The sequence below is a fragment of the Euleptes europaea genome, chromosome 12 (assembly GCF_029931775.1).
Source record: "Euleptes europaea isolate rEulEur1 chromosome 12, rEulEur1.hap1, whole genome shotgun sequence".
Classification (NCBI taxonomy): Eukaryota; Metazoa; Chordata; class Lepidosauria; order Squamata; family Sphaerodactylidae; genus Euleptes; species Euleptes europaea.
The window spans coordinates 17,954,438-17,967,919 of NC_079323.1; the positions used below are offsets into that span (position 1 = coordinate 17,954,438).

A 13,482-nucleotide genomic window follows, 5' to 3' on the forward strand; every position below is an offset into this window, starting at 1 on the left:
AAAAATACCAGGCAGCCTAGAAATGTGATTTTCCCCTCTCCACCAGTCCTGCTCAAGGGCGTCAAAGAATGTGAGACCGTTGGCTGGCTTGCAGTTGTCCCTGGTGATTCCAACCCAGACCTGGGAGCCAAGGGTTACAGTGACTTCTCTGCTAACACTATTTCATGACACTGCAGGCCAGCCTCAACCACTGAACTGGTATAGCAATCCTGGTTAGAGGGAACTGCTGTTAACTTGGAGAGGGGAACAAGTCAATCCCCCACCTCAAGACTATAGGATAAATGAAACAGTGGACTTATTCTTAGTGCCATCAACTTCTCTAAAACGCGCCCACACCTGCTTCCAACCTTGACTTTTCATACACCATTCTGTAATGTTCTCATCCACATGTGTGTGTTCTGGACATAGGGTTGCCAGGTCCCTCTTTGCCACCAGTGGGAGGTTTTTGGGGTGGAGCCTGAGGAGGATGGGGTTTGGGGAGGGGCTTCAATGCCATAGAGTCCATTTGCCAAAGGGGCCATTTCCTCCAGGGGAACTGATCTCTGTCACCTGGAGATCAGTTGTAACAGCAGGAGATCTCCAGCTAGTACCTGGAGGATCGCAACCCTATCTGGACAGCATGCGCAAATGGGTCATCACCAGTCATACACTGCAGAAAGGACTGTGGAATCACTTGAAGTGCAATGCTTTTCTGTGGAGTCAGTTCCTGCACTGAGCTCCAAGGTATCATGAAACACTAAACAACTTAGTGATAAGAAATTAGTTGACTTGCATGTGTGTATGAACTAAGTTTTCCCTGGGAACATCCCCAAGTTGGATAGAGAGAAGTGTTCTGAAGTTCCGTAGATCCCAGGCTCATGTGAGCCGGATCTGGATCGGGACCATGGTACATGGAGAAAGGGGTCTAAATCTCATTCCCCATGCCATTTTCTTGACCGTAAGTGACCTTACATAATGTGTAGCTAGGCTAGCTGAGTATCCAGCTTGCTGTGGATAAAGGGAAGATGACTGGGGAAGGCACTGGCAAACTGGCAAACCATCCCGTAAACAAAGTCTGCCTAGTAAATGTCGGGATGTGACGTCACTCCTTGGGTCAGGAATGACTCGGTACTTGCACAGGGGACCTTTACCTTTACCTAGGCCTAATATCATAAATAGGATTTGGGTTGCAGTGTGCGAGTTGCCTGTGGATAATGGGGTAGCATGGCCAACATAAAGAACAGTGAATAATGTTGAGTTTGCACGTTGCAAATTCTGCATGCACAGAGACAAGCCACTATAGGTCAGTTTATACATGCAAGTTTTTCAGCTGTGGCGGGAGAGAGAAAAATGAGTGTGACACGTGGCATAACGCCATTTTCAAGGAAAACTCAGAACTGACATCACGTACCTCTAGGGACTGATGGAAATGCTATGGTTTTACCACAAAGTTTCTGGTGATTCCTAAAGTGACATAAACATCAATTCCGGGGTTCCCTGGAAGTGACATCATGGTGCATGCAATGCCATGCCCCCCATGCCCCTGTCCCTGAGCTCCCGCTGGCTGCAACCCTAGGTCCAAATGCCACTCTCAGCTCAGTGCAAGATAAGCAGGATGCAAATTTCATATAAATACTGCAAATGAAAAACATCCTCAGCCTTGTAAAAGAGAAAAGAACTTGGCTCATGACAATTGTTCATATCCATGCCAGTTAAGAAATGTCTGTTGTTTTTTTGTTTTTTTGATGGGGGTGGGGGCTCAATATGAGTATTGTAGGGAGCCGATCCATTAATTTCCATTGGATAACTCCATTATTCATACAGTTGCAAAAAGCAGAGGAATTATCTTGAAAAGAAGCAATTACTTCAGTTTCACAGCTCACTGCCTGGTTGTTTAGAAAGGCAGTTGCTTGGATCGTGTCTTTCTCTTTTTTTATTTCAACAGGCATGGGTTGTTTACAAAAGTAGTCCTGGTACTGCATATATTAAACACACATAAGCGAAGAGAGGGCATTTTAAGATTAAGTCCTCCAGAGCTCTCAATTAAAGAGCTCTGCTTCCTTTGCTTTACAACAAGCTGCAGATAAAAGGCAGCATTTTTTGCAAATACAGTATTTGCATAGTTGCTTTGATCTACTAGGACCAATCCAAGAACAGAGGCAAGTCCTGCCTGCAAGGAGATACAAGTTGGGGCTGATTACTACAGTGTGTATGGTTGACATTGGCACTGATCTGTTATGCGCTAGAACAGAGGTTCTCAAACCTTAGCAAGCCAAGGATTCACATTTTTGGAGACCCCCAGATCCTTGCCATCTCCCCTGTTGGTATACACTATGCCCATTTTCAACGTATGTGCTGTATTCCATGTATGTCACATGGAGGCTTCCGTCCTCCTGTAGCCTGAAAATAATACACCAAGACCTTATTAGCAAAAGCAAATTTAAGAACATGTTTGCACTGTCTATATATGACCTAGAAGAGGGGTCCCCAACCTTGTTGAGCCTGTGGGCACTTTTGTAATTTTGAAAACACTGAGTGGATGACACCCCACAGGGGAACACCTGGCAATCATAAAACGGCTGCCGTGGGGGCTGAGATCACTCACAAAATGTTGGGAGGTTTAAGCCAAGCATCTTCCTGTGATGGAGACACCTGTATTTAAATGGGTATTCTTGCAGACACAAAAGGGATGCCTGCTGGGCTCTTCAGAAGCACCCCTGCTCCAATGAGGTGGAGGAAACCTAGGATTGGTTCTTCGCTTTGGGGAAGAAGCAAGTGGGCACCCATAAACACATTGAAGGGCCCAGTGTTGAGCATCACTCAGGCCTGCACAGCCCTGGGATCCCATTGCCTGCCACCACTCCAAGTGGTGGTAGTGATACATTTTTTAAAAAATTGACCGGCATCACCAGTGTGATTATGTCATTTCCAAGGAAAACCTGGAAGTGATGGCAGTAGCTCTAGGAATCACTTGAAACGTTACTGTTTTACCATGGAGGTTCCAGCGATTCCTAGAACTACCGCTGTCACTTCCAGATTTTCTCTGGAAGTGATGTCATCATGCTCAAGATAAAGCCTCCCCCTCCCAATGTCCTCATCCCTGACCCTTCCATCACTTGCCACACTTGGCCTGGCAAACCTAGCATCACTGGTCTAGAAGATCAGACCTCAGAGATTAGGTGCTTCTAAAAGACGATTGTGCAAAAGACCCTGATCCAAGTTCTCATCAAGCTCACCCCTTTGACTGGAAGGGTGTCTGTATAGGAGACATTAAAGTTAATAACTTCTAGGTAGTAACCTGTTGAACAGGAGTGGGGAAGAGTTCTGAAAACTGTTCAAAGCAGCACACAGAAATACAAAAAACAAACAAACCACAGCATCACACAAAGCCTGAACTTTTAGTATTGAAACTGTTGGGGAATGAAGATAAAACTGAAGAAACCTTAAGAAAGCAGGCCTAAGAAACGCCATGCCTCTTACTTCACCAAAGTTAGATATCAGACTGTCACTATTTACAGTAACACATTTGCCACATATATGTTTCTGCTTCTAAACTTGCTTGAATGCAGAAACAAGGGCTAATGATTAAACTGGTCACCATGTATTCTAAGTCTGGGCAAACTTTCCAGCTTGGGTAAACACTGGACAACACTAAAATTCTACAGGAGACAGAGACACATGGTAGTAGCTGCCAAAAGGTCATCTGTTGCAAGGATTTTACGAAATTGCAGCAGTTGTTTATCTCTTGCTATAAAATGCTTATGAAATCTGCAGTACGGTGAGAACTGGTCCTCCAGCCACTTTGGTGGGACTGACTTCTCCTTGTGTATCGATACGCAATAAATGTCTTAAGGCTATTCTCTGCATCTGTTTTCGGTCTGGCCTCCAGTCGATGGAGCCTGAATTCTTCTACAAAACCACGACTGGCTATTACTGTCTATTGATTCCGAGTAGCATCTCGCTCTATCTCTGTGATAAAATTCTTTGTACCAGAAAATTATATTATCTGTTATAATTATACTATCTGGCATAATTACATCATCTGGCATATATTGAAGCAGTTCCACAGGGCCTGTAAAACTGAGCTGTTCCGCCAGGCATATGGTGGAGGACAGTGACGGTTTCCATCTGGCTGGCCTTCCCTCCTCCTCCCTCTTCCCTTCCCCTTCTTCCCTTCCCTCCCTCCCTTTATTGCTGAATTTTTATTTACTTATATTTTATCGGAATTTGTTCATTTCCTATTTTCCCTCTGTATGGTTCCCGCTATTGTTACTGTTATTACTATTGTTACTGTATTCTGTTGCTGCTATGGTTTGAAGGCGCCTGGATTTTATTATGTTTATAGTTTTAATTGTAAATGGCGGATTGACTTTTAAACTGTCCTTAAATGGTTGTGAGCCGCTCTGAGCCTGACCTGGTCAGGAAAGGGTGGCCTAAAAATCCAACAAACAAATAAATAAAAATGTAAAAGTACGATTGCCTAAGTTTTCTATAAGCAAAACTACAAATTCACTCAAATATTGAAGAGAGCAGCAAACTACTGCTCCCTTAGCACATGTATATTAGTTTTTTGCCATCTGAGAGGTAAATTGAAGTATAAAACACAAAGTTTGTACTAAAGAAAATGTGGAATTTTTTTAAAGCCTTATACAGCCATAATAGGGCTAGCAGTATATTGACATATAAAGTTAAACATCATAATGCTGAGCTATTTAACAGTGTATCATCACCATAAAAACTAATTGTGGACAAAATTAGTTACATTTATTCTTCCATCTGCAGAATGCTTAAATAAATGGCACTATAATTTTTCCCCCTTTCAGGATACTGTCACCTGCCTCTTAATAAACAACGTCTCCAAAATTCAGCCTTTTATCACTTAGTTTTTTTCTTCTGTAAACCAAAGGCATTTGGGGTGTGGAAGAATACCAGGGAAGTCAAATGAGTTTTGCATTTAGAATAGGTTTTTGGAGGAGCTTTTTTTCCAGTCCAGCAGCCTGAATAGCTAGGGTTGCCAGGTCTCTCTTTGCCACTGGTGGGAGGTTTTTAGGAGTGGAGCCAGAGGAGGGCAGGGTTTGGGAAGGGGAGGGACTTCAATGCCATAGAGTCCAATTGCCAAAGCAGCCATTTTTTCCAGGTGAACTGATCTCTATCAGCTGGAGGATGGGGTTGCCATGAGTTGGTTGCATCTTAAGTGACTCATTTTTCTTTAGACAATACCACTGGATGTGGTTGGGGTAGTTTTTTACATTTGGCAATATGACCTTTTTTGGTATATTAGGATAAAAACATATCACATTAGTTTTTTAAAAGAGTACACTGATCTAGGGACGGATTTTTCATGGTTGTAGAGAGATACAGCCCACCCTTCATTGCACAGAAAGATGACTTGATAACATTCCACAGAAGTGGTGAGAATTATTAACGATGCAAAAATGGTGCAAGAAAAAAGTGGTAGAAGAAGTCAGCATATAAAAACCAACTCCTCCTCCTCCTCCTCCTTCTCTTCTGAGATCTGACAAGATCAGGCTAGCCTGGGGCTATCCAGGTCAGGGCTGTCCACAGTGTACACAGGAATTATCACTCTCTAATGGACTGACTCAATAAAGGAAGCCACAGTCCTCAATTTGCAAGATCTGAGCAAGGCTGTCAAAGATAGGACATTTTGGAGGACATTGATTCATAGGATCGCCATGAGTAGGAAGCGACTTGACGGCACTTAACACACACAATGCTGCAAATGGTGACGTACAAATCTTCACATTACACATTCTGAGTGAGCAAAATCTCATCTTAAAAAGCAATCCACTCATTTCAAAAGAATAAATATCCCACAGGAGTTTTTCCAGTGCTTCAGAATCATTATTTTATGCATACAAAAAATGAATGCAGGCTTACAGTGCCACCCTAGGTAGAGCTATGCCTTTCCAAATCCCCTGAGGTCAATGGGCTTAGAAGTGTATAAATTTGTTTAGGATTTTACAGTTAATCCACTTATCAACATACAATTAAATTTACAAAGGTTTCTTTATTTGCACTACTTAGTTCAAATAGGTATTTTTTTTTAAAAAAACCTGGAACTCATGCTCCAACGGCAGGAATCAAATTCTGATTTCTGGTGATCAACTACAAAATGCCAGTTTGAGATGAAGAGTTTGAGCATGAAGGCAACATTTAAAAAAATTCTATCCCAGAATGGCTGATTATTATTCCACTTCTGGTATCAAAGGGATTGGCTCACTTGATACTGGATTTTGAAAACACCATTTGCAGAGACGGGATCCATCTCCTTGCCAATTGCACCCCAAACTATTTTGCATTTCCAGATCTCTGTTCCGCTGCTCTTCATCCATCATGATCTGTCCTTGACAATTTCAGCACAAACCCTGCTTTGATATGTTGGGCTGCTCGTTCGAGGAACTCTGCTTCCTCTCTGGTTGCTTGATTTTTATCTGAAGCAAATGCGCTTCATTCCTTCCACCAGTTTTTAATTACTCCCACCCCCCAAAAAAACCTTCAGTCTCTTGCTGCTTTATATTCTAGCATAGCCACATCCCTGTTGAAGAAAATTACATAAGCTTTCATTTACATGGCGATGTACAGGGAACTATAAATGCCGGGACACTCAGTGCTGTTAAGATGAGAAAATAGATGAGGAGGCAAACAATGCTGGAAGTCTCTGCAAAGCCACTTGCCCCCAAATTGAAGAAAAATGGAGACGAGAGGCCAATCTTCTCATCAAGAAGGGAGCGTGTAAAGATTAATCAAAGCAGCAGACATTTGCCCAGTCAATCAAAACCTGAAGAGGCATTTCCTTTTAAAATCAGCCTTTAAAAAATACAGTAATATCTTTACATAATTGAACTTCTGTGATTGCAGTAGGCAGTGGTCTGGATTGTGTACGATAATCTGAGGCCTCTGTAAATGGTAGGTCAGTCCTTTGGCTACTGGGAATTTTAACACTGCTGTGCCAAACATGATGTACACTCAAAAGTCTGTTTTAAACTGTTTTAAACTGTTGAGTTTAATGGGACTTACTCCTGAGTAAGTGAGCTGCAAGTGATTGCAACCTGTGTGCTACCACAGGGGAGGAACGCACATGAAGCTGCCATATACTGAATCAGGCTGTCGGTCCCTCAAGGTCCTTACTGTCTATTTGAAGAAGAATTTGTTTTTATATGCTGATTTTCTCTACCTTTTAAGGAGAATCAAACTGGTTTACTGTGTCCTTCCCTTCCTCTCCCCACAACAGACTCCTTGTGAAGTAGGTGAGGTTGAGAGAGCTCTACGAGAATTGTGACTAGCCCAAGGTCACCCAGCTGGCTTCATGTGTAGGAGTGGGGAAACCAACCTGGTTCACAGATTAGAGTCCGCCGCTCACATGGAGGAGTTGGGAATCAAACCTGGTTCTCCAGATTACAGTCCACCACTCTTAACCACTATACTATGCTGGCTCTCCAGAGTTTCAGGTAGAAGTCTTTCACATCATCTACTGCCTGGTCCATTTTAACTGGAGATGCTGGAGATTGAACCAGGACCTTCTGCATGCAAAGCTCTTCCATTAAGCCTCTCAGGAAGAAACACCTGAGCAAAGCCACCTGTCCCAAATTACTACAGAAAAGAAAGATTAGGATGCCAGTCTTATCAAAAATAGTTGGATTGAATGGGGTGTGTGTGTGTGTGTGTGGAACAAAGAAACAACTGGACTGCTTAGTGTCTTGGCATCATGATGTTGTTGGATCATAAGCAGCCTGCAGAGCTGGCTAGGTGAAATGCAGGAATCATGAGTCCTTGGGTTTTGGGCCTTCATCGAATCCCATAAACAAGCAGGCAGGCAATGGAGAAAGCCCTTACACATCCCAGGCTCAAGCCTAGAAGAGGACACAGTCAAGGATAATTTTCATCAAAGCAAAAGCCAAGCCTGATCTGAGGTGAGGATAGGCCTTGCTGGGAGAATGAATGCCTCCATATACTCCCTACTTCAAGTTTAGTGCTAAAGCACTGAACAAAAATGTGGACAGGTGCATCCTTGCAATTTGCACCGAATATACCATTCTAATACTAAACACTGTCAGTACACTGTATCAGTACCATTTTGAGATTATGTGGTCATCATTTGGTGGATTTGGTGGAAGAAACCCTATTGCAGAGCAGTAACATAAAAGAAATTGTTTGGGGCCATTTCAACTAGTGTCCCCCCCCTTTAAGCAATGTATTAGATTGCCCCCAGAGTTACTTTCTAGGTCTTCAGTTACTGAGAAATAGAGAAAATTACTAATGAATATATACCTCTCCACAAGTAGCATTGTTAAACAGCTTTCTAGACTCAGTACAGCACCTTCTTCACAAAGATCTTACCATTTCCATTACTTTTTAAATTATATATTTATCCCCCCTCCAAGGAACTCAGGGTGATATAAATTGTTAACACTTTCTCCTTGTCATTCTCACATTAACCTTGTAAATCAGTGTCAGCTGAGACAGCGAGTGACTGGCCCAAGATCTCCCAGTGAGCTTCATGGCCAAGTGGGGACTTGAACCCAGGTCTCCCTCATCTCAGTCCAGCACATGAGCCACAATACCACAGCAGCTCTCCATTTACTGCAACAAATTCAGTGCTCACTCAGCACTAGATGGTTGAGCAATGCTATAATTTCCAGAGGGGATTTATGCATACAGGATTGTATAAAACAAAATTCGAATTAGACTCTCTAAAGCAGGGGTGTCAAACTCAATTGTTATGAGGACCAGATATGACGTAAATGTCACTTGGTCGGGTCTCATCAGCCCAGATCGAGATTGGGGGGGTGGCTGCCTCGGCTGGCTCGCGGGCTGGATAAGAGCTCCCAAAAAGATGAATCGGGCCTGTGGGCCTTATGTTTGACACCCCTGCTCTAAAGAATTAATCATATTAATGCTGAATACGTTCATGCTAAATGATATTATTTTATGTATTTGGATACTAAACATCAGAACTTCACAGAAATTTTCAATACACTTATATTTTTGCCCAATAAATCAACAATTGATTTATTTGATTGCTTACCTTCTTATTTATCCTTTATCTCACTGGTCTCTTTTGGTTATGTGCTACCTTTTAATATTTTTGAGATCTGTAGTTATCTTTTATCTTTTTATGCATTTTGTTACATGTTTATATATATTAAAAACAAATACATACTTTTTTTAAAAAAAACTAACAATATATAAAATCAAAGCAATATTCAAAGACAGGCTGATGAACACTTACTGGTACGTTGTTGGGCTGACATTGATGAGGCGCGGATGGCTTCCCGACTCAAATTTGCTTGCTAGAGTGACGTTGTTACCAAAAAGACAATATCTTGGCATTCTTACACCAACAACTCCCGCCAGAACAGATCCTGAGTGAATCCCTATCCTCATCTGGTAAGGGAGAGAAGGAGAGAAAAACCCAGTTAATAAGCATATTCTGTTACAGCTCACAACTAATTTAATCCTCTGGACGCTCATAAGAATAGCTTTTGTTAGGCTTTTAACACAAATGTGTCTTTTTTTCTGTCTCATTTGCTCATGAGCAATTTGAAAAAAAAAATCAGTATTCAATATGGTAAGAAGCCTAGGTACAGAACTAGTGAATCAATCAGGGAAATTCCTGTAATTAGCCACTTGTAGAGCTCCATTACACAACATACCCAATGAAACTGTAAGTAAAGGACATCTAATATGTGTCAGAGAATATCAATGGTACTCTTATTCTTTATTAGAATGTGCCATCCTTGTAACCTATTACAGTTAAGTTACTATCTTCTCAAGTAGTTCTGAAATAAATAAAAAGGAAACTATTCCTTGGCAGAAGGAATTGGTGGCAAGCTGAGCAATCTAGGTGGGTGGGCAGGTTCCCCCCCTTGAGCTGGGAGTCTTGGTCAAATAGACAATCTATCAAGTTATACTTTACTTGTCTAACTGAATCACAACAGCATAGAGCATATATCCTTGCCAGGCTAAAGGCACTACCCTCTGCCTTGTTGCATGGAAGATTTCATAAAATCCCATTTATGAATAGAGTTTGCTCTTGTAGGAATGGTGAAATAGAATCATTTGCTCATGTCCTTTTTAATTGCTCTTTTTATGCTTGCAGCAGATCCCAATTCATTGACCGGCTGTTTGTAAATAGGAATTTCTGATGAAATTAGGACATCCTACCTTACGACCACACAAAATCCAAAAATAATTGATTTGGTTGCAAGGTTTTTACAGTTAGCAATCAGATATCATGAATGGTATGAAGCAGTCCTTAATGGCTCATTTGGATTGTTTTATCAAATGTTATCTATTTGCACTCGGATCTATCCTAATGTATATTTTTCTTTCTATATGCCGATAAAGGGCAGGTGGGCAGGTAGGATTGGGGCTACCTGAAGTCCTTGGAACGTGTGGACTGTGGGGATGAGATGCAAGCATTTGATCTCTGAAAGAAACACCAGATACAAATTTCCTAAATGTTCAAAATCCTTCCAAGGGCCCTCAGCCCAGAAAACTGGATGCTCACATCAGCCAGGATTGAAATGACCAAGCGATAATGATGAGACATGGGGAGATTTTTCTTTTCTTTTAACGGCAGCAGCTTCTCGAGTCTGCTGATTTCGGAAAGCGCAACATGAATCAGGCTGAAAGGAAAGGAACATTTTCTTACAAATGGACTGCTAGGTCTGATGGTTTCTCAGCTGGCTGTGGACCAATTCTGACCGAGATGTTATTTGTCTGGTGAAGACTATACCTGTTGGAGAGCCTGACAGCTCCTCCTCACAGGTTGGGATCCTTTCCTGACTCTTTCCGGAATACATACACTCCAGTACACACCTCAGCCATTCGATTCCCAGTGAGATGTCACATGAACACATACATGAAGCTCCCTTATCAGAACCTTGGTCCATTACAGCCAGTATTGTCTACTCAGACTGGCAGCAGCTCTCCAGGGTCTCAGGTAAAGGTCTTTCACATCATCTACTTGCCTAGCCCCTTTAACTGGAGATGCCGGAGACTGAACCTGGGACCTTCTGCATGCCAAGCAGATGTTCTGCCACTGAGCCAAAACCCCTCTCTTGTCCCCTCACACTGTATTAACGGGCACTGCAGTTGGGCTCAGAAACCCAGAGGAAGCAGAGGATCTAACTTGTGGTTCTCTATGCGGTTCCTGTTTAAAGAGGAATCATCCATCCCACTGTCATATGTCCAGCCTCAGCTGAAATGAAAGTCTGGCAACCGTTCAGGCTATCTATGTTCTTGTAGCTGTCAGGCATGAAAGCACTTTTACATTGAACTGGGGAAAAAAATTGGAACACCATCTAAAGGGCTGTCAATGTGAATGGTCATAATGAGGGATTACGTTTTGGATATGCTTCAACCACTGTGTTTTGTTTGCCTAGGACATGGTCGCTAGGAATGGGAAATATCTTTTCATTTAGACTGCTTCAGACTCGAAGAGACACTTTCCCCGGCAGCCTCTGGCCAGGCTCTTTTCCTTCTGTCATTTGGAACTACCCAGGCTGCCAAATCCCATTCGGAACTGCACCTGCATTCTGCTTGTGGCATGCAAAGGTCAGGGTTGCAGAGGCTGATCTGCTGATGGGAAATTACTTTCGGTCAGGGAATTGGAGTTCTGGCCCCTTATAAATTCTTATTTTTATACTTCATGTTGAGTGTTTAAAGCAGAAGCTTACTCAGCAATCTATGACAGCCCTGCAAAGTGGGCCAGATGACCCTATTGCTGATAAGGGGCTGATCCCGAATGACAAGTCAGAGATAACGACAAACTATTGTGTGCTTTTTATATGGGCAATCCTGGAGGATTTTCAGATTCATGTGCTCCTCCCCATTCCTTCCTCCCCTGGTGCACAGTTTACGAATTTAAAAGTTCCACTTTCACAGCAAACCACAGTTTGTTGCTATGTCTGAATCACGGACTATGGTTTGTGCTTTCCCCCTCAAACCAGGGGTCCAAATTCTGACCAAATCTTGATTTGGAATCCTGGTTTGGAGGGAAGACCTCAAGCCAGTTTGCAATTCAGAAATTAAGGTTTGCCACATAAATGGAAGGTTGAGGAAATACTGTCAAGACACAAAGCCTCATAGCAAACTTGTGGCTGGAGCGAGGTATGAACGGGGGATTGCCCTTCCATGTCTATGATTTATTGGCAGAACCAGAGAGTACTGGCATCAGAAGACAGCAAAACAGGGGCTTCTGAACCCCAAGCACACCTTCAGAGGCTGAGGGCTCCCGTGAGATTTACCAATGTGCAGTTAATTGTTGCTTCTTAGCCACCATGTGGTTTGCCTGCTTATACTAATTATTTGACAACTCCTCGTCTTTCTAGAGCCTTCTGTTTAGCTAGACTGAATGCTAACCCCTCTATGGTTATGCAGGGCAGAATTTTGAATATACTATATTCAGACAGGACCTGTCCTTGCTCTTCTGGCTCTATCGATTCATTAGCTCATGCCCTCTTGGAATGCCGCTTTTATGAGGAACTTCGATCACATTATATCTCTCCCCTTTTAACATACAAATCTAATGCCTCGGTGTCTGACATAATGCCTTTTCTACTAAGCGATAGGGATCCCAAGGCTACATTGTCAGTGGCAAGATTTGTTTCAGTCTTTATATGTATCCCTCAAACATTAGATATATGTTGCTCAAGATCAATGAATCAAGGAGCTTCTAAGGGATAAAAGGAAAAGGTTGCTTCTTAGATGTTTTATTTGACTACCTTTGGAACCACAGGTAACACATACTCTGGACAAAGAACCAGATCTTCTTACATCTCATCCCTGCAAAAGATTTCCATCTGTACATCACAAAAACCTCTCTATTTTTTCACCATGCTAGATAGGATCAGATAGGCTGTGCACCTGAATATTTGGCTTCCCATGCTGAGTATGGCCAGGTCCAGGGGGAAAGTCTTTGCTTTCCTGAGGGCGTTTCTGAGGTCTCTTGCAGTGCAATCTTATGCAGAGTTACAGCCTTCTAAGCCCATTCAGGTCAATGGGCTTAGAAGGGTGTAACTCTACTTTGGATTGCTCCATAATTGCTGAGACCAGCAAGCAAGTCTTACCCAATATTTTTAAAAGAGTCAGGCAGTAACTGGACTTCCCTGATTTATTGGTTCAGCTGGTCTTCTCTGATGTTCTCTCCTTAGGCTAAAACTGAATGACGGTACAAAGGCTGAATCGCCATTTGACACCTTCCAGTTTAATCGTTTCCAAGACCCCCTTTATGGAATCCTATCTGGCCATTCCCTTAGCCAAATTGATAGAAATGTTTAGGGCATTTTCAATCTGACTTTCTTTAGTAAGACTTTCCTTAGCTGATCAATATTATCAGCATTCTAACTCAGCTGAGGGCTTAAACCCAATAAGGGTCTAAACAAATTAAATTATATTTAGTGACCAAATCAAATCACTCCTGTACATTACTCTGTTCAGTATCCAATCTAAAGATTTACTCAGCAGTAAATCTTTATT

General features: G+C 42.3%; 1 protein-coding gene across 1 annotated transcript in view; it reads right to left on the bottom strand.

Moving 5' to 3' along the window:
- GUCY1A2 (guanylate cyclase 1 soluble subunit alpha 2) overlaps nt 1–13,482 on the bottom strand; it is a 182,272-nt gene that overhangs the window by 16,296 nt on the left and 152,494 nt on the right. Inside the window, exon 7 of the mRNA XM_056858331.1 lies at nt 9,230–9,384. Coding sequence (XP_056714309.1) covers nt 9,230–9,384 — 155 coding nt within the window. The remainder of the gene's footprint in view (nt 1–9,229; nt 9,385–13,482) is intronic.